Source organism: Saccharomycopsis crataegensis (assembly GCF_037102585.1).
Source record: "Saccharomycopsis crataegensis DNA, jcf7180000000085, whole genome shotgun sequence".
Taxonomy (NCBI): domain Eukaryota; kingdom Fungi; phylum Ascomycota; class Saccharomycetes; order Ascoideales; family Saccharomycopsidaceae; genus Saccharomycopsis; species Saccharomycopsis crataegensis.
The window spans coordinates 832442-853516 of record NW_027043830.1 but is presented as its reverse complement, the minus strand read 5'-3'; the positions used below and the strand labels follow the sequence as shown (position 1 = coordinate 853516).

The window sequence follows — 21075 nt, the reverse complement described above, 5'->3', positions numbered from 1 at the left end:
CGCGAATGTTCTGGGGAGCAGTTGCCCGGCTCAGCGGGAGGCTCTGAAGTGAGCTTTGGAGGACCCGTAAATCGATGAATTAATAATATCGTTCATTTAAGCAAGATAAAGGAGAACAATAGAAAATAAAATAGAGAAGAAAATAGAAACAACTGCTTATTGGAATGAATTCAACTCGCGAATGGCAAGAGTTCAATCAGACTATGGAAATCTCTTCAAAATGTTGTGTGTCGTAATTTTGAAGTAATAGACTCATATATAAGATGATAGCTACCTCAGGTTCCAGTCAAAATAGGAAAAGAAAGTTTCATTATTTCTTGTGTGTTTCCTTCTTTGTTTTCTTCCTAATCATAGCCAGCGATGCTTATCCCACACTGGGTCCTGAATAAAACTAGTCAACAATTTGGAATTACTAGTCTGAAGTAGCGGATGACCAGCTATAATTGACAAGAACTTTTCCAACCCTTCTCTTCGCTGTTCAATTTCCAAATCATCAAGTCGATTCTTTGCCAAATATATCTTCCCAGGCAATGGAGGGATCACCACTCTGGAGGACTCATTCTGTAATGCAGCTCTAAAGCTCTCAAAATCGGAGTAACGACGGCGAACTCGCGACAGACGTTTGCGGAATGCCGGGATATTGGTTCTGCACACCACCTCGTAGTCAGTAAAGGCATTTCGACCCATTCCATGTGTTAGAGGGTTGATGACCTCGACTTCAAGAAAGTTCTCTGGCTCGCCGTAGATTTCATCAAAAGTCTGCTGCTTGAACTTGGGCGTGTTACTGTGGGGGAGCGATTGCTCAAAAGATTTGAAGGCCATTATTGTCAGTTTGTCTTGTTGATGTCATAGACGTGATGATGGCAACTAAAATGAACTTATTATCCCCCTTTGGTTAATACAAATTACTATCTTTGTTATTGTAAAAATGTGTGTCAGAGAGGTTGCGCAGCCCTGGATGATAGCGCTTTTTTTTATTTTTTTTTTTATTTTTTTTTTTATTTTTTTTTATTTTTTTTTTGTGGTGTGTAAAAACATCTTCCAAAAGACCATCCATCATAAACACCCCCAGCAACGAGTCACCACATACATTTTCAAGAGTGTGCAACCATTTTAAACTTGTCTTCGCCATATAGTAACAACAGCGGACATATAGTAACAAGACAGCAGAAAGCAAACAAAAAAAACAGGCAAACAACCACACACATTATCATATAAAATGGCACAGCCCTACGAGTACGACCAACAGTTTGTTCCTCAAGAACAGGAGCTTTATCATGATCAACTGGTGGCTCAACACGCCTCTGATACTCAGCTACAAAATCATGAAAATCAATCTCAGCCACAGATAAATGGCCACGAACACCACCTACAACATATGGAGAAGTCACGAATGGACGGTGCCGACCAAAATATCGAGCAACAGGCAGTAATAATAGACAACCAAGAAGAACGAGAAGTGGAAATGGAAAGGGACGAACAACAAGATTTAGAAGACGGAGAAGACGATGATGAACAGGAAGAAGGAGAAGATGACGATGAGGAAGAAGAAGATGAGGATGACGATGATATGAATAATGCGTTTGCCAATGTCGGACAGGGGCTTACTGGACAATATAAGCAAATGATGATGCAATATTGGCAAGAAGTTATCAACTCTATCGAAAGATCAGATCACGATTTCAAGAATCACCAATTGCCTCTTGCGCGTATCAAGAAAGTGATGAAGACTGATGAAGGAGTGAGGATGATTAGTGCCGAGGCCCCAATTCTATTTGCTAAAGGATGTGATATTTTCATTACAGAATTGACGATGAGAGCCTGGATCCATGCTGAAGAAAATAAAAGAAGAACTTTACAAAAGAGTGATATTAGTGCTGCATTACAAAAAAGTGACATGTTTGATTTTTTGATTGATATTGTTCCAAGAGATGAAGAGAAGCCAAAGAGACAAAACTCCACTGTTGGAGGAGCTTCCACCAGGGCTGCCATGTCAATGCCTAGTGTATTAGGTGGGGCAGCACACTTGGGAAATATCAATGGAGTAGATGGACCAGGAGTCGTTGGATCGGTGTCTGCTGCGGCTTACAACCCATCTAATTTTTATTCAGACAATAGCTTGAATATGGAAGCTGCCCTCACCGAGTCGACGACCTTCAATGACGAAGGTTCAAATGCTTTGAAAGCAAACGATATCAATTCAACTCAATCCAAATACAACTCTTACCTCCAGCAATACAACTCTGGAAATGTGAGCTCTGCAAATACATTGAACTCATTGACCACACAAACACTAAATGGAAACAACGGAATTGCCAACAATTCAACTGATCAAACAGCACAGTATTTGGACCAACAGTATTATCAGAATACAGGGAATAATAATGGGAATAACCCCGGAGTTTACAATGATCTTAATGAATATGGCTTCGAGTAAATGCGGGAGATTATAAAAGATTGATGGTTGTTGAATACTGATTTACTTTGCAGCAAGAAAGCAACAAAAAAACTTTTTGAATTCTAAACTTTTTGTCATGTTTTCTTTTTTTTAATGATGTTTTATATGTTATTTTTCTTTTTCATTCTCTTTTTTGTATGTTTCACTATTTTTTTTTTCTGTATATTAGAGTTACTGGTGATTAACACCTATGGGATTATTATGAATAATTAATACTTGATTATTACTATTTGATTGTTTGCATACCGCCTCCTCTCTCCTGTTGCCAAAAAAACAATAACCTTACGTAGCAGAAGAAACAGTAGAACTTTTTTTTTTTTTTATTTCATTCATGCCCCAAGTGCCATTATACACACAGATCAATGCCATACTGAACTTAATAACAACACATGGATTATAAGACAGTGTTTAAATGTTTTGTTAATATCCAATAGCAGAAACAAAGGGATGAGCCCTCGGTGCTTCATATTATCCCTTTTTAAATGGAGCTCCAACACTCTTCACAACCCTTTTAAATATTCAAGACTTTCTACCAAATTAATAATTATTTCCTCATGAGTCAATACTTTTTCAAACTTCCCCTGCTTACAGAACAGAAACAATTTATTTTCCACTGTTGCATCAGCTCTTACTTGACCATTACTATCAATAATGATCAACTTATCCAAGGGATAAACTCCACCACCCATAGGATCTAAAACTTGGAAAAACCGAGCTAGAGCACCGCAGTCATCACTTAGAATCGGAAAGCCGTAATTCCAATTTTTGGTGGTATCTGAAGTCAAGTTGGCAGTGATCCCCATGATTTGCGCTCCGTAGTGTGAAGATAATAGTTTATGACAGTTGTTGAATGAGTCAGGGTGAGCGGTACTAAGAGCACCAAAAAATATCAAGACAGTAGGGCCACCGAAAATGGTGTTACGTCCGAAGCCAAAATGATAAAGAGAGTGGTAATTATCATCATTATTATTATTGGTATTATCAACAGTTGTCAATTCTTGTTCTAAATCAACCGTTTGAGGTTCCATACCGCCAGCACCATTTGGAACATACACTCTCATATGAGTTGCAGTATCGGAATTCTGTCGATTTTTGATGAATTCAACAAGCTGACTTAGTGACTTTGGCTCCCTTTGAATGGTTTCATAGTTTCGAAGAAGTTCGGGAACAGGAGCATATGAATTGGTTTTTACACGTTTGGATCGGTGTATAATCACATACTGCCGGTCTTTCTCACAATAGTCATTCGAGGTGGCGGCTGGATTCGAAAGTGAAGTGATAATGTTGGCAGACAGTCTTTTTCTGGATATTGAAGAGAACATTCTTTTATTTTGTTGGGAATCTCCGTATATATATATATGGAATGAGATACGATGAGATGAGATGAGATGAGATGAGAAGGAATAGAGATATGATGGCAAGAAGAAAGTCGCTCAATGCCTTTTTCGGAGTTGATAAGAAAAGAAAGAGAGAGGAAGTAAGGAGAAACTTTGAAGGTCTTCAAAGAAATCGTAGAATTTTCTGTGGTTACTGGTTATTGATTCTTCATGAAAAATGTCAATGTTTAAAATTGAAATTTTCACAAAAACAAAACCAGCTTGCAGATGATCACAAGAAGCAAAAGGATGAACAAAAAAAAATAGACTAAGTCAAAACAAGACAAGGGAAAATTTATAGGCCCTGTATTGCCCCGCAAAATAATAAAAGTTAATGATGAAACAAAGTTTTTCGTAATTTTTTTTTGAATAATAGTGATAAAATAGTTATCACCAAAACGCAGAGTTGAATAAACTATTGGGAGACGCGCTTTATACAAATTGCTAAAGGCGCGTTTTTTTAGTGGAAGGAATTTAAAGAAACAGAAGAAGGTGATGAGAGAGTTATATGGGAAGCAAAAATAAATATTAAAGGGAACTGAGAAATGAATGGTAGACCTCCAAGAAACATAGAAGAGCTATTGTACCGGATGGTGAGTTTTCTTTGTCTGCTTATTCTTTTTTGTTTTCATACATCAATAGGAAATGTCTGATATTGTTAGCCATGATTTTCCACTAACAAAGAATTACTAGCTTATGGATAGCAAATCCTTCCACAGAATGGTCCAGAAAATATATTGCAGAGTCAATGGTATCCCCTATCACAAATATTTGGATGCAAATGCCCCAGATCCCTTGAAATCATCTACGAATTTTGCCATGTATCATCCCACAAAACTACATAAATTTAGGGCATGGAGGGCACTATTTTGGGATGAGATGAAGAAATCTTTCATGTTGAAATGAATAGCTGTGTGGATCTTAGGAGTTTGCAATGTCTTATCCTATTTAGTGTACAAGTTTGTGGTATATCCTGTATTATACATGTGATTATGCTTGGTCAACGTTGCAGATCAAAAAAAAAACAAAAACAAAGCCATATTTCTTGTATACCTTTTATATTGAAAGCGATGAGGGTAATGTGAGAGCATAGAGGGAAGGAAAAAAAACACAAACACACATATATGTATATATGTATGTTATAGTCGGATTTTCTGAAATGGAGGAGTGATTATCAACGAAATTGTTTTGATCAACTTCACATTTCAGCTAATATATTTGGTAACTTCAGCAAAAATGTGACATCCTACAGTCATTACGAACAATTATCTCAGAAGATTTTTTCACTGGCTTTTTATTATTTAGCCTATGACATTCATTTTTGAGACCACAGGAAAAGTCAAGACTCGTAATTTTGATTCCTTGGTCATGCCCTCTCTTCAACTGCAGGAAAATTTTGCCAATATGCAATAGAAAGAGAAAACTTTTTATATGGTCTTCTTTAATTCTATCCTTTTGAAAAATAACGTTGAAAGCTCAGCGTCTTGCACGGCATTATTTTCTTTATCCCACAATGTGATTGATCTTTATCTACAAGAAATATCTCTTATTGTTTTGTTAAATTGTTATATTGTTACTGGCAACGGCTAGGCGAGGGGACATGCCAAGATACCGTAGACAAAATAAGTAATTTCAACTTCTTCCTCGCCAATTTTTTGGGTTGAGTAGAGTTCTGTTGATTACTGCCTTTTGCTTGCCTTATCGATAGTTCAATAATGTATGAATCATTTTGTCTAAGAGCATATGCATAAGCAAAAAAAACAACAGCCAAAATTTTTTTCATTTTGATTTTTTTAAGTTTATTACAAAATAAAAAAAGCAACAAGGAATGAGAAAAGTTTCTTTTTCATGGTAATTTTTCTATGGATAATTTGAGCATCCCGGAGTAGATTATGCACCCTCTTATCGATAGACCTCCAAACAGGGACAAGTACAAGATCTACTTTTAGTGAAATAAGGAAACAAAGCCCAAGGCTGGCACAATAAGAAAAGCTAACAATAGAGATAATTCTCCTTAAGATAGAGGTCAGGTAAACCACGACCCAAGCGGACAAAAGGAATATTGCCTAATATCGTCATTAATTAACTGAAACTACTTTCTCCACAATTTGACCTCCACCCACCCAAATGACGGAATATATCAGTAGTAGCACTTCATTGGGTCATTGAAATTGAGCGCGTTCCGCACTGAGGACATTCTGGCTTATCTCACGAGAGATAGACAATTGCTGTAGAGCCTTAAGCCATTAAACAATTGTGCAAACACCCCTATTTCTGGAATTACATCACGTTTATTATTAGAAAAGCTACGTTACTTTTGGCGGTCAAATGCATATATGCGTCTATATTAATAGATATATATTAAAATATTATGATTGTTAGTGTATATATTTCTGACACTCCAGTGATCATGACAGTATGAGCGTGTTTCCAACTTGTATGGCCCACCACCGCTCTGTAAAGCCACCCACCAACACTAGGGCAGCGCTCACGAGGTGAAAAGGTCCAAACGATCGTCTTCTATTTTGATCCTCTGCTGCCGAAAATGATGCTGGGCTTCCGCGGAATCCACCAGGAAAAAGCGTCTCCATGCCGGCTGATGTACCAATACGCCGACGGTGGATGTGTGCAGTTCAGGATCTTTACAGTGGAGCACACCGTATTGGTGGTTTCTCCATGCCCTTCAGCTGTCATATTTTGGAGCGTATTCAGCAAGAAGTGGATCCAGAACAGCCATCAGTGTAACTGTTTTTTCAGGCATTCGTTATGGTTACATATACCACCATGAGAGACATATTTTTGGCAAATGTCACTGTGTGGGTTGTTTCGGTACCCAGTGCAACAAGGCACACTGGCAGCCCCCAAAATTGCCTATTACAGACAGTCTTGTGGTGCCACGGCTGATGCATGATTACTGCAGGTAATATGCTTGAGACAATCAACATAAAAGTAGGAAAGTACAGAATACTCATAGCTGATCAATGTCAAGAGTGTGTGTTATCTCTAAGCTTAGAAAAAATGTGTAGGTATGAGTAAATCAGCATTGCGCATAGATAAAGATATCGAAATTGGATAACCATGCATATAAAGGAGCACACGATTCCCCAGTTTATTGGTGATAAAGAAAATATTGTTCGGTGTTAATACTTTCATCACTCAATCATAATCTCTAATTGTTATTATGTCTTCTGAAAATTATAACGAGAAGACAGTGGGGGAGAAGGATTACAACCTCACCTCCCAAGGTTCTGAAAATGCAACCAAAGAAGAATACTCCCAGCTCGATGAAAGCTACAGACATCAATTGTATGTCAAGTTAGGGCATGCTCATTTGGAAGATGACTCTGCTATTCCAGAAATCGAATACCTTTTCCAGAAGATTGAAGAGATGTCTGTGAGCCAGGCCATCGCATTGTTGAAAGAGAGTCTTATTGAACATGATGATGACCCAAATTTCCCTTTGGAGGATTATGCCACTATCGAAAGTTTGGTCCAAGGTTCTGACGCTAACCCTGAAATCTCTGAAGAAGAATGGACTTTCCAAGTCAAGATGTTCGCTTCTTTGAAAGAATATTTCTCTCCATACCCTGAAGTCAGAGCTATTTCTTCACCACTTGATGATCCAGAAATGCCTTGTGAAACCATCAGAGCTTATTTCTTGGGGTTCATTTGGACTGCCATCAGTACTTTCCTCAACGAATTCTTCTCTCACAGACAACCAAGTATTACTTTGACCGCCTCTGTTTGTCAAATTTTCTTGTATCCTTGTGGTAAGGTTCTTGAATTGATCTTGCCTGATTGGGGTTTCACAATGTTTGGCAGTAGACACTCCTTGAACCCAGGACCTTGGAATTACAAGGAACAGATGTTTGCTACTATTATTTTTGACGTTGCCATCGGAGGTGTGTACGTTTCCTCTAACATTTATGTGCAAAAGTTGGATGTCTATTATGGAAGTAAGTGGGTCAGTGTTGGTTACCAAGTCTTCCTTGCCCTTTCGACACAATTTTTAGGTTTCGGTTTGGCTGGTATCTTGAGAGAGATTGTCGTTTATCCATCTAGAGCGGTCTGGCCTTCTCTTTTGCCAACCTTGGCCCTTAATCAAGCTTTATTAAGACCAGAAAGAAAGGAAATCATCAGTGGCTGGAAAATCTCTCGTTATAACTTTTTCTTCATTTTCTTTGTGTTCTCGTTTGTTTATTTCTGGTTCCCTGACTACATCTTCCAAGCTTTGTCTACTTTTAACTGGATGACCTGGATCAAACCAGATAACTTCAACTTGGCTATGGTGACCGGTGGTGTCTCAGGTCTCGGTTTAAATCCTTGGGCTACCTTCGATTGGAATATGTTTAGTTATAGCACCCCATTGGCCATTCCATTTTTCACTCAGGCTAACCAATTGATTGGTATGTTCATTGCTTTCTTTATCATTCTTGGTCTCTATTATTCCAACTATAAGTGGACAGCTTACTTGCCAATTAATTCCAATCAAATTTTCGCTAATAGTGGTGACACTTATGATGTTCAAGAAATTCTCACTAATGGATTGTTTGATAAATCCAAGTATGAAACATATGGTCCTCCATACTATACGGCAGGTAACCTTGTTGTTTACGGTGCGTTCTTTGCCATCTATCCTTTCTCAATCATTTATACTACCTACACTGAATGGGGCAGTATTCGTGGTGCTCTCTCGCCGCTCAAGAAATTATTTTCCGACACTAAATCTTTCAGTTGGAAGACCCTTGGATCGTCTAATATTACCAGCTTTAACGATCCACACTCTCGTATGATGGCCAAATATAAAGAAGCTCCAAACTGGTGGTTCTACATCATCTTGTTGATTTCCTTGATGTTTGGTATTATTTGTGTTAAGGCTTATCCTGCTAACACTCCTGTCTGGGGTATTTTCTTCACCATTGCTATCAACTATGTGTTCATTATCCCATTGACTATCATCTATGCGGTTACCGGGTTCTCTTTTGGTTTGAACGTCCTTGTTGAATTGATCATTGGTTACGCTATCCCAGGTAACGGTGATGCCCTCATGACTTTGAAAGCCCTTGGTTACAATATTGGTGGTCAAGCCGAAAACTATATTTCTGATCAAAAGATGGCTCATTACGCCAAGATTCCTCCAAGAGCCATTTTCAGAGGTCAGCTTGTTGCCACCCTTTTGCAAGTCCTCGTCGCATTGTTGACAATCAACTGGGAAATGAGCAGTGTGAAAGATATTTGTACTCCGGATCAACCAAATAAGTTTTCTTGTCCAAGTGAAAATACTTTCTACGCTGCCAGTGTTTTATGGGGTGTCATTGGACCAAAGAGAGTGTTCAATCAATTGTATCCTATTCTTCAATGGTGTTTCTTGATAGGGGCACTTCTTGCTGTGGTTTGTATCGTTATCAAGAAAAAGTTCAAGACCTATTGCAAAAAGTTCCAACCTGTTGTCATCATTGGTGGTATGTTGAATTTTGCTCCTTACAACCTTACCTACTATCTTCCAGGTTTCTACTTTGGTTACGTCTTTAACCATTACATCAAGAAAAGATATTCTGCCTGGTGGGGTAAGTACAATTATATTTTGTCATCTGCCTTGGATGCCGGGGTTGCATTTTCCGCTATTATCATCTTCTTTGCCGTTCAATACCATGAAGTTGATATTAACTGGTGGGGAAACAATGTGATGTACGAAGGTGTTGATGGTGGTGCTGGCCAAGTTTCCTTGAAGGACCCAACCACCGCCCCAGATGGCTACTTTGGATTGCGTGTTGGCCAATACTAGTCAGCCACTATTTGATTTTCTATTTTTCTCCTTCTTCTTATCTTAACACCCCTTGCTTTTTGTTTATGCTTTTCGTGTTCTTTTTTTGTTTTCTTTGTTCTACGCTCTATCAGTTGCGCCTCTAGCTATATTTTCATACCATTCTTGTTTAGAAATATCCATGCTTTTGCTTTAATCTTTATTTCATTCTTGGTCATGTAGAATTCATCGATTTCCAATTTATTTCAAAAGATTTCTGATATTTTTAACCATTACATATATACTGTGAAGTCTTCTCTTTGATCGACCCCAACTACTGGAATGTCTGGGATAACCCAAAAACTTTCATATATTAATAATGATAATGATAATGATAATAATAATAATAATAATAATAAAATAAAACATCTCTATGTAGAAGCCCTAAAACAAAACAACAGGAAATAATAATAAAAATAATAATAATAAAAACACAGGTTGACAGTAAACTATAATAACCAATAAAATAAACATAAAGAACAATTCAAAAGTGTGGATATGTCGATGGTAGGTGAAAAGTAAATTAAAATAACAACCTGACCCAAATAATAAGAAGAGGAAAAAAAAAAAAAAGGATTGGAACATAAACATAAAAAAGAAGCCGATGTCAGTGAAGGGCTTAAACACTATGGACGAAGTGATATATTAACTTAAGAAATCAAGGAATTTACTTGAAAAAAAAAAAAAAAATAGCAAAAAGGTAGTAAAACTTAGCTAATACCTTTTGGTGTCAGAAAATGTTTCCCTTGATGGTTTTAGGAATCTCTTTTTATTAACGAGGGCAACGTCATCACTCATCGTAACAATCGCGTTTTTATCAGAACCATAAGTGAACTCATCGGCAATAACTTCCATACCATACCTTTTAATTAAGTAAGGTTCCCTATCACCCTTGAGGATCTTTCTTAAGGACCAGCGGATAACGTAAGGACCAGAAGAAGAGATGATGGTGGTTTCTTTACTCTCCAAACCGGTATTGAAACGCGCAAAGGTGAACTCAATAGGTTTTTTGGTGTGTTGTCTCATAAGTACGACATGTTGCGGTAAAAGCTGTAACATTTTCGGAATTGGTTTGCTATCTTTCGAAAATGATTTGAGGAAACCAGTGGTGCCAGCGTTTTTACCTTCCTTGATTTGGGCATCAATCAATAAAAGGAAAGTGCTACAGGTAGCCAAGACCCATCTGCCATCAGCAGAAACATCAAGACCTCTAATTTCCTCACCCAAACCTGGTAATCTAGTTTTAGCATTTATACCAAGCCTGTCAAACAACTTGATCTCACCATCCTTCGAGGCAACTGCAATATTACCTTGGGCAGTTGAAGTAATGGCAGAAAAGTTGGTCTTCGACAAGTATTGTTTGAGTTCTGATTCAACAAGATTATTGCCTGATATTCTTGGATCGATCTTAAACAAGCCATTCTTAGATAACCCTAAGAAAGTTTGCTCATTTGTCAATTGACTGAATTTCTTGGTTGGATTAACTTCCAAAACATCAAGCTTAGCATCAGGTTTGCCAGCATTATATTCCTCAACAACTTGGCCCTTAGTTAAATCCATCTTATATAGATTACCAATTCTACTTGGATCCTTCAAAATCAAAGAAGAATCTTCACCATGCAACATAATTCTTTCCGGAGTGAAGGTCTTACCACTAGTGTTTTTGATGTTTTCAATGGCAGTGTAAAAGTCTAAGGAGTTATTGTCATTAGATTTGAAAACACCGATTTTGTTACCTCTAACAACATAAGATCTTTCATTACTATATGAAACTGCCAATGCTTTGTTCTTCTCTTTGTTGGATTTAAATCTGGCAACTGAGGCAGCATCATCTGAAATATATGAGAGTGTCTTCTTGCCGGAACGAAGAGTTTTTGAACATTCCTCTTCCTGTGGTTCTTCTTCTTCTTCTTCTTCTTCTTCAGCACTCAGATCTTCAAGTTTATCCGCATCATCCTTACAGCCATCAATTTTTAAGTCATTAAATGCATCAACAATGTAATCTTGGTCTTCTTTTTTTATCTTACCCCATTTAGCTTTGTTTAAAGATTCCCACAAGGCTTGCATGAGCCCAGTTTGGAAATCAGACAACGCGTCAAACTCCGCAAATTTGAGCAACCATGAAGTCCCCTCATCCTCATCAACGATATAATTGAATATAAAGCATAAATGATCATAATTGAAAGTAGGACTCATATTTTCATCAATTTTGGCCGCAAGAAGCACCTTATCTTTTGACTTAATAATAAGCCAGTATTCCCACTTACCAGCGTCGACAACGTTTGCAACAGCACCAGACTCCTTAGATACAAATGCAGTCTCCACAGAGTCAAAAAAATGCAATTCGCAGGTGTTGGAAACTAGCAGGTCACCATCAGGAGCAACCAAATTCTTCTTTTTCTTATTGCTAAAGCTAATAGGAGCTGCTACTTTTTCATAGGGAATTTTGGCAGGGGACCCGGTCATCGCATCCTTAAACTCCTCTTCATCATCGTCATCGTCATCGTCATCATCTTCTGTACTTTGAACATATTCACCAGAGTCCATAAGCTCATTACTATCAAAAATATTACTGCTCATGTGTTTAGAAAAGTCATAATGAAATTCCACTAAATCCGCGTCTGTGGCCAAATTTGAGGATCTTTTGTACTTTCTTTCAAATTCACACTTCCAAATGGTTTTCATAAACTGATCAATTAAATTTTCAGAGACAGAAATATCACATACAAAGGCAAATTTATCACCATCATCACCAGAAACATCTTTCCAAACAATAGTGGTGTTGCCATCGGCATTGATATACTTATGAAACTCTAAATCTTGGGAGATTAAGAAAGTCCGTTCATCCCCAGACTCGATTTCTTCCAAAAGAGAATCATCGTTTTCCTCATCATCTTTTAATTGCTGTTCTCCTTCTTCGTATGCTTTCTGGACCACTAATTGGTAATTAAAAGTAATTGATGTTGGCCTGATTGCCGCAACAGCATCATTGTACAAACATTCTGATTCTGATTTTGGTGATGAGGGGCTTCTGGAAATTATTAATTGTCCAGAAGGAATGACGACCAAGTCATCCTTCTGACCTGAACCCAAAATTTTCTTGAGAATGTTCATCAACGAAGCTTGGTTTTGTTCAAAAGCCTATTCGCCACTGATGATTATATGTGCATCGCTCTACACACACAAACAAACAAGCAGAAATAAAGAAAGAAAAAAAAAAAGATTGCGGAGGTTGCGAAGCACTGCAGTATCACCGGTCAGGAATCATCACCAAGACGGTGGATTGAATTTTTTTTTCTTTCTCATCTACAAGAATTTTTTTCCTTTCAATGTCTATTCTATATAATACCAGGGCATGCGATGAGATAATAACTACGAAAAGCTATGATAATACTACGATGGGTACGAGGAGGAGAATATATCCTGAATTACAGATCAATATGGTCAAATAGATCCAGCTATTGGCTCCCAAATAAACACTCCTATTCCATACGGCTGCTTCATTCTGCAACCCAGTGCTTGCAAAAAACCATTCCGAAGAATAAGAAACAAGACCAGAATCAGACAAAAAGACCATTGAAAATAGAGCATAAATCAAGCTGGGATCTTCCTCAGCTACTGTATGTTAAACCCAAGCTATCGGCGCCTGTCGAAGAGGAGCAACGTTCACCTAAAGATAAAGTTCCGAAGATGGACAGATTTGAATTGGTGAATTCAATTAAGCCATTAACGAGACATAAATCTTTGAAAGAGTTATTTAAAGATCCAAAGGTTCCGGAGTGGAAAAAACAAAAAGAGGCTTTGAAAAATAAGTTTGGTGATCAAGGCTGGAATCCAATGAGAAAAATATCAAGAGAAGAAATGAAGTCTGTGAAGTTCTTGAAAGCTCAGAACCCAAATATAAATAATACCCAATTGGCAGACTATTTTAAAGTATCACCTGAAAGTATTCGAAGAATTTTGAAATCAAAGTGGGAGCCTAAATCTTTGGAAGAAGACGAAGCACTTTACGAAAGATGGAAAAGGAGAGGCGAAAAGATCAAAGAAATGATGAATAATAATAGCCACAATCAGAAATCAAACTTCAACAAACAGGCATACAATTTCAACAAACAGACATCAAATTATAGAAGTTCAAAACCCAGTAGCGACTTAAAATTTGTATCTGAGGAAGAGAAGCCTAAAGTCTTCCTGAAACAGAAAAAGTACCTATCCAAAAGACAAATCAAGATTCAGAAAAGAACCAAAAAACCCAAAAGTTATTTTGAATAGGAATTTGTTTAAACATAAACACATGTATATAGTGTATTATTTGTGAATATAATTTAGCATTTGAATTAGCATTTGAATTTACTGCTTACTTTGTACTGTATTTTATATGATTGTAAGTTTTGATGTATTAATCAGAATCACTCATCAAGTATATAGTTTCCAAGTTTATCCATTTTTAAGTTCTCCACACCACTCTGTAAGGCTTCTATTATACGCTCATTTTCATTATCTTCAGCATCATCAATTTCATCCTCACTATCAAAATCAATGTCATCATCATCATCCTCATCGTACTCCGAATATCCTTCTTCGCCACTCTCGTACTTTTCTTCATCTTCCTCGCCATCGTCTGCAGGAGGCACAATTTCTTGGCTTCTCATGTTATTCATGGCCTCTTCGAATTCCCTATCAACTAACTTTGCGGCTCCATGCTTCTTCTTAAATCCTGAAGCTTGAAGTAGCTCATCGATATTACTAACTCTCTTGACATCTCTTTTAAAATCTGGCTGTATGTACTTGTAACCTTCCCCATAACCGTCTGTATCCAACATCAGCAGATCCCTGACAGGCTCGTACTTAAATCTTTTCTTGAAAAACAACTTTATACAGTCCACATCTCTGTTGAAGTAATAGTCGGCTTCAGGATGGTCAATGGAGATACTCTGTGGGAAATCGAGAACCACAAAATCATCCGGAAATTCTCCACTTTCGATAATTTCGTGATCACGGATCATAATATTAAATTCGTTAAAATCACAATGAATTAACCCATAATTGGCCAACTTAACGATAAACTTCATCAATTCTGAGTAAAGTTTCTTGTAGTCTTTAAATTCGTATAATTTAGTCATTGGGTACCCTTCAACCCACTGCATCAAGATACAGTGTCTAGAATAATCATACGTCTTTGGAACATTAAAGCCATTGTCATACAATGTTGTCAAAAATTGAAATTCTTTGCCTGCTGCGACTTTTGACAAAAACATCCAACTACCACCAGTATTCTTCTTCAAGTAATCTCTTTTTGATTTGACACTTCTAAAAGATGTTCTACCCAATCTGTGCACTTTCAAAATCTTTTCAAGCCCATTCTTATCCACAGTAGAAAAAATATCCGATTCTTTACCAACACCCACAGTGGTACCCAAAGATTCCAAACTGTCTCTTTTCAACATTGATTTCAAGGCAAGATAATCATGACCAAGATATGAAAGCTTATACCCGTCATATTTTGCATTTCTTACTTTTGATATAAGTCTATGTTTTGCTAAAGTGGATACTGACCTGTTCACTGCCCCTGGATTCACTTTACTGAGATTCTTGATCAAATAAGTTGGCACCAAGTCATGGTCCTTTGATCCCATCTCCACGGCATTCAATACCCGGTAATCGTCCCCAGACAAGTATCTCATCTGACTTATATCTAACTTCATCTTGCAGCAATACTACTTTATTTTATTATTTTATGAGGCCCTTTGTATGTCTGGAGTTAGCTGGTCTTCAAGCTTGATGGATTTTCATCAAGAAAATTTTTTTTTTTTTTAGTGCACCTCATCAGGAGAGGGTCTCGAACCCCTTAAAAGAATAAAGATGATAGGCAATTATATTTTAATAACATACCCTTTCTAAGCAACATCCCTTCCTCTTGATAATGTTTTCAACCTCCACAGTGTTTTCAATGGGCGCCCACAATAATAGTAGTGAATATGATTAACTCTGTTCACAAGATAGAATCCTCTTTTTCGGAAGCCAGTTATGGTGCTTCGAAGAATAGAACTTTCAAAAGACCATCTATCACAGTCTCGCAAAGGAGATTGCATGGGCTAACTGAGCATTATGATATCGAAAATACAAATATTCCCGGATTAAACGAACTAAGGCCAGGATATTTTGATCCGATATATTTGAAGAAATCACAATCAAAGAGGAATAGAAGGAGAATTGATGATGATCTAGATGGCAAGAGTGAGAAGCTACATGGTATGACGGTTAACAGGAAAACACAATCTTCTACCTTGACCCAGAGGGCAATCAGTATGTCCAACAAGACCATAAAGGATCTTCTAAACATTTTCTCGTTAAATTCAAGAAAATCCAGTGAATCATTTATTGGTGTGTTGAGAATCTTTATTGGTTATTTGATATCAATTATTCTTTGTATAAATTCAACTTCAGGTCGATGGTTAGGTCCTCAGCGAACTATAGTTCCGTTGATTGTAACAATTTTCCATCCATCGCATTCGGTTGGAACCCAAATAGAAATGTCAATATTGGCAGAACTTGGAGTTATATGTGGTGGAGCAGTGTCAGTCTTAGCCATTTTTCTATCCCTGTTGAGTTTGCCTTCAAGAACTCATTACGGTGGAATATTTGCAGTGTTCTTATTTTTGTGCATATTTCTATTACAATTATTGAGATTGGAATTCAATAGATCCTATTATTTCTGCATAACAACAGGAATTATCTTGATATATTGTTTGACCAGTTTCCCTGGGATGACCACTTTCATTAACGATATTGGTTATTTACAGTTTTTCAAGAATTCCATTATCCCAAGTTCGATGGGAATATGTCTAACCTTGCTCATAAATTTGATGGTTTGCCCCAGATTTGACCACAAGAGACTTATCTTTAGCTATATTAAAACCTTGAGTGATATCAAAGGCTCAATTTTGGAGACGGTGGGGTCAAATGTTGACAAGCAACAGACTCTTTCAAAAAACATTGACTGGAGCTTGATAACACTATCTGAAAATTTGAGGGAATATTCAAATGAATTATTGAAAATTACGTTGTTTGAAAGCAGAGATTTGGAACAAATTAGAAATTGTATTAATCTTATTGTTAGCCCATTGAAATCGATTCCATATCCTATCTCATTGCTTACTCCTGACTGCGATTTAAAGGATCATATACATTCAAACCTTTATACTAAAATTATAAGTTCTGATCTCCAAGAAAACTACAAGATACGCCTGCTATTGGATTTGAGAAGTACCCTGGAGAACCAATATGATGGGGATGACAGTCTCTCACATGCCAGGCCCGACACAACAACTGGGCCACCCCTGAATTCCAATCTTAGCAGAGAATATTACTTAAGGATATTTGAAAATCAATTTAAAAATCCTGCATTGGAATTGCTAATTTCAATAGTTGCTTGCATTGAGTTGTCACAAATTTGTTTAATTAAATATGCCAGGATCAATATTACTCCGGGTGAATTGGTCTGTGATTATGGCTTTAATTATGATATGACAAATGCATTTTTCTCTGATATTTTGCAGCGAAACCAAGATATACAAAAAGAAGACGCTGGGACATTATTACTACTTCGATTCGAAAATACTATAAATTATTTGAAGAGAAATTTACAAAATTTGGACATAACTTATAAAAAATACACAAATACTCACAAATTTTGTGATGATCTATTAGTGGAAAGGGAAATTACAAGGTGCTTTTTATTCTTGAGATATCATCGACAAATTTCTAAGCTAGTGATTTTTCTATCCCATATTATTTTGAAAATTTGTCTGAAGGAGAGCTGTCTTACCAATGGACCAATGTCGCGGAACTTCTTCCCATGGAGCAATTGGAAATTCAATTGGATAGATTATCCTATGAAGAAGGCATTACTCAGACTTCCAAAACAATGTCTCAGGGATCGTGGGAAATTAACTGTTTTCAGTTATTTTCAGGTGAGCAATGAAGTTGATCAATCATTTGAAAAAATTTATAACATGAACACTTCAAGAACTTTTTCAAATATGAACTCTAGAAAGTCGGCCAGCGAGGGGGATATTATTAGGGCAATTAGTCACACAGATTATAACAAACAATTATTTCTTGAAGATTCTGATAAGCTGAAAATCAAACATCAAATATGGCGATTGGCGAAAAAGATTACCAGTGGAACAAACTCGAAGAACTCTTTTAAGAATGCGTTCCTAATTATTATGACTTCCTTGCCAATATTGATAACAGGCTTTGACGAAGAGTCTCATTATCCTTGGTATGTTAATTATCATTGTTATTGGTGCCCTGTACTTACGTGGGTTTTATATAGTAGCACAAGTGTCTTTAGCATCAAGAAAATGGCGAAAAGATGTTGCGCTGTCATTATTGCTGGATTATGGGCTCTCTGTTGTTGTGAGAGTGTTTTCAAAAATTCTTTCAAAGGTGGAAAACACATTTGCTTAATATTTTCAGCGTTAATAGCATTCCCTTCAATGCTTAAATTTCATGTCTATCCTACAGAATCTAGAATCGGGCTAGTTTCTCTAAGTGTCTTTTCCCTTATTCTTCTAGATACATATGACGACTCTGAGAGCAGCAATTTGACTGCAGGTAATATTTGGAATATTTGTTGGAGTATAAGTGCCCTGGCACTAGTGGCAGTTATTTCAACCATTATGATTAACATATTGATTTGGCCATTTATTGCTAGAAATCAAGTGACCAAATCGTTTGGAAAACTTTTGTTGAATTTGTCACAATGCTATCAGATTGTTAATGATAGATATGTGTATCGAGATGCTGATGACCCACCAACAGAGTTGACCCTAACTTTGTCTACTATCCGTGAAACTCGGGTGTTAGAACATTTATACGCGGTGAGGAATTTGATTAAAAGCAGTATCAGCGAAGCCAACATCATCAATATATCTGTTAATATCAACCACTATTATAACCGAAACTCTGAATTTTATTTCAAAACTGTCGAGAAAATATTGGAATCCTGTTATGTGATTTTGAATAAGATTATTGAAGCCCGTATCAATGCGGTCCAATTCACCAGCTGGATCAAAGACAATGATATTCTAATGTCCAAAAAGTTATTGCCCTTAAGAAGAGATTCTGCGGTCAGCATTATATTCAATTTCTACTTGGTTGCCAATTGTTTTCAATCGGAAAATAGGATTCCAAATTATTTACCCAGCATGTTGAGTTTAAGAAAGCGACTTTATGATGAAATGTCAATTATCAAGAACTCAATGAGTAACTTGAATATCGAAAAAACTAATAAGATAACAGAGGATGTTCACTGGACCGAGATTCATGCGATTGCATTTTCCAAGTCAATTACCGATATTGTGGAAGAATTGGACAAAATTATAGATTATTCAAAAATTATTTTAGGAGAACAGACTTAGGACCTTTCATTTAATGTTACACAAATTTTTTTTTCATTTTTTTTTTTTGTATATCTCTCATTTTTTACTGATATTGGCATTATAAGTTGTATAAGTCCAAGCGCGAAAAAGCATAAATACAATAAGTTCCCGAAAGAATAGTCATACTCATAAATAATTCAAATTTATTATTTGAAATGAAAGAAATAAATGATACAATACATATATAATAACACGAAACCACATAACTTTGAAAATGACCAGCATATTTTATGACCCATCATATTGAGCAGACCTAACATGAGTCTAAGTCTATCTTTGATGAGCCTATTCTTGAAATATTCCATTAGTGAACAAACCATTGAGCCACAACACTTTTGTACCCTATAAATAAGCTCATTTCAATGTACCAACAGATCTCCATAAATATTCATGAAGAAGCAACAGGTTCATCTGTATTTGAGGAAATGAAATGATATACGACAATCAAACCAAAGGACAAAAGACCCAAAGAAATGGCAAGTGAATTGAGTTGGTCGTCAGTGATCATTTTTATTTCTATTTGAGTGGATACTGGGCTTTTCCTTCTTCCCTTTTTTTTCTTTCTTGATTGTCTTCTCAACCTTGGGGAGGGGATTGAATTATTATCCAATACGTTTACAAAAGCCGCGGTCTTTATCACGTGCTTGAACATCAAGTTACAATTCTACAGCCTCCAAAGTGGCTTAATTCCTAACCATTTAAAAAGCAAAAATAAATCAAACCAAAGTCCAATTAATGAGAATATAAATATATTTTTTGATTGTGATAGAATAAATAATAAAATGAGGTTTGTGGTAATTTTTTTAATTTTTTATTTTCGCTAGTAGAACAAAGCAAATTGCCAATATTTATTCCAGTTTGAGTGTATTTCAGCTGAATCGTAACGACTAAAAATTTTAAATACCCATTAACATGATATATCAGCAAAGCTTATTTAGACAAACTCAAAAGAGTTGGTTCACCTTGTTGTTCACCGGCGTTGAACTTGACGAATCTGACTTCAGCATCGTTACGCTTTTCAGCAACAACCTTCAAGTCTTCCTTCAAAACAGAACGAAGAGTTTGAGAAGAGATAGCAACGTATTTGTTGAAACTAATGTGAAAGTTAGTAAGAATATTTTACCAAATCAAAGCTTAATACAAATATTAATTCTCATTTTCGAATGGATGAAAGGTTTGGGAGTGTTAATGGTTATTGTTTTGTATATCATCATGCCTTTCGATTATAATACAAGGCGAGATTAAACATGGGTAAGTTGAGTTGCCAGTGCCCTTGCTTTTGTGTTATCCTTCTAACACTACTGCTTTTGATTATTTTCTCCATAAAGTGACAACAAAATTCTAAATTCGCCATTAAGCTCAAAAACCCTAACAGTAGCAGTGTACGACATGTTATAACACGAGAAACACAACTTGAGGCTTGAGCATTTACAATGCCCAGGCTGCTAAAAATGCAATCTTCATTTGCGATTGTTTCAGCATTTCAATAATTACGTTGACGATCTCCCGAATTTTCTTTAGCATTATTATAATACGCTTCGAAATTCCTTTGTAATCCTAAGTCAATCGAATAGATGTCCAATCCCTTGATAGATTATAGTTAAAACCACTTGATATTTAAAAATTTCCTGAATTCCCGATCATCCCAATTTCCCTCATCCTTTCTAACAGCTGAAGGTTCACAGTTTCCCAAAAAAAGAAAGCAATCACATACGAAAAACCGGCTTTTCTCCAGGCAGACATTATGAATAGATGTATTTAAATAATAAATCTGTTTAGAGAATTGATACCACTTCTAGACTTGGTTAGGTGAAGTAACACCCAGGTTTTTTTTCTCCCTTCGAAAAAAATCACTGAGGATCGGATGGGCCAATCATATCTCAGAAGATAGATTTCTCACCCGGTTACGTGCCCCCCAGAAGAGCATCATTACCCGTATTGGCTGTCATCGGGCTCGCAACCACGGAGTTTCCTTGTCCCTAAAAGGAA

At 36.6% G+C, this 21075-nt stretch overlaps 11 protein-coding genes across 11 annotated transcripts; 6 read left to right on the top strand and 5 right to left on the bottom strand. All coding sequences in view use genetic code 12, as the record gives it.

Moving 5' to 3' along the window:
- Positions 1–348: 348 nt before the first annotated feature.
- On the bottom strand, positions 349–822 carry SNX3 (Snx3p; the record flags this gene model as incomplete). Its single annotated transcript, XM_064998701.1, has 1 exon — positions 349–822. One exon carries the CDS (start codon positions 820–822, stop codon positions 349–351), a length of 474 nt encoding a protein of 157 aa, XP_064854773.1.
- A 397-nt stretch (positions 823–1219) lies between these two features.
- On the top strand, positions 1220–2437 carry HAP5 (Hap5p; the record flags this gene model as incomplete). The annotated part of the gene is made up of 1 exon (XM_064998700.1): positions 1220–2437. One exon carries the CDS (start codon positions 1220–1222, stop codon positions 2435–2437), a length of 1218 nt encoding a protein of 405 aa, XP_064854772.1.
- Positions 2438–2958: 521 nt separating this feature from the next.
- Positions 2959–3780, bottom strand: DASC09_051000 (uncharacterized protein; the record flags this gene model as incomplete). The annotated part of the gene is made up of 1 exon (XM_064998699.1): positions 2959–3780. One exon carries the CDS (start codon positions 3778–3780, stop codon positions 2959–2961), a length of 822 nt encoding a protein of 273 aa, XP_064854771.1.
- Positions 3781–3872: 92 nt separating this feature from the next.
- Positions 3873–4106, top strand: DASC09_050990 (uncharacterized protein; the record flags this gene model as incomplete). Its single annotated transcript, XM_064998698.1, has 1 exon — positions 3873–4106. The coding sequence occupies one exon, from the start codon at positions 3873–3875 to the stop codon at positions 4104–4106; it is 234 nt and encodes a 77-aa protein (XP_064854770.1).
- Positions 4107–4379: 273 nt separating this feature from the next.
- On the top strand, positions 4380–4740 carry MRX7 (Mrx7p; the record flags this gene model as incomplete). The annotated part of the gene is made up of 2 exons (XM_064998697.1): positions 4380–4427; positions 4528–4740. The coding sequence occupies 2 exons, from the start codon at positions 4380–4382 to the stop codon at positions 4738–4740; spliced, it is 261 nt and encodes an 86-aa protein (XP_064854769.1).
- Positions 4741–7015: 2275 nt separating this feature from the next.
- OPT2 (Opt2p) lies at positions 7016–9619 on the top strand (the record flags this gene model as incomplete). Its single annotated transcript, XM_064998696.1, has 1 exon — positions 7016–9619. One exon carries the CDS (start codon positions 7016–7018, stop codon positions 9617–9619), a length of 2604 nt encoding a protein of 867 aa, XP_064854768.1.
- Positions 9620–10351: 732 nt separating this feature from the next.
- VID27 (Vid27p) lies at positions 10352–12751 on the bottom strand (the record flags this gene model as incomplete). The annotated part of the gene is made up of 1 exon (XM_064998695.1): positions 10352–12751. The coding sequence occupies one exon, from the start codon at positions 12749–12751 to the stop codon at positions 10352–10354; it is 2400 nt and encodes a 799-aa protein (XP_064854767.1).
- Positions 12752–13021: 270 nt separating this feature from the next.
- Positions 13022–13909, top strand: RRG9 (mitochondrial ribosome assembly protein RRG9; the record flags this gene model as incomplete). Its single annotated transcript, XM_064998694.1, has 1 exon — positions 13022–13909. The coding sequence occupies one exon, from the start codon at positions 13022–13024 to the stop codon at positions 13907–13909; it is 888 nt and encodes a 295-aa protein (XP_064854766.1).
- A 137-nt stretch (positions 13910–14046) lies between these two features.
- Positions 14047–15342, bottom strand: RIO2 (protein kinase RIO2; the record flags this gene model as incomplete). The annotated part of the gene is made up of 1 exon (XM_064998693.1): positions 14047–15342. The coding sequence occupies one exon, from the start codon at positions 15340–15342 to the stop codon at positions 14047–14049; it is 1296 nt and encodes a 431-aa protein (XP_064854765.1).
- A 273-nt stretch (positions 15343–15615) lies between these two features.
- On the top strand, positions 15616–19065 carry BRE4 (Bre4p; the record flags this gene model as incomplete). The annotated part of the gene is made up of 1 exon (XM_064998692.1): positions 15616–19065. The coding sequence occupies one exon, from the start codon at positions 15616–15618 to the stop codon at positions 19063–19065; it is 3450 nt and encodes a 1149-aa protein (XP_064854764.1).
- A 951-nt stretch (positions 19066–20016) lies between these two features.
- On the bottom strand, positions 20017–20829 carry ATP15 (F1F0 ATP synthase subunit epsilon; the record flags this gene model as incomplete). The annotated part of the gene is made up of 2 exons (XM_064998691.1): positions 20017–20179; positions 20801–20829. 2 exons carry the CDS (start codon positions 20827–20829, stop codon positions 20017–20019), a joined length of 192 nt encoding a protein of 63 aa, XP_064854763.1.
- Positions 20830–21075: the final 246 nt, after the last annotated feature.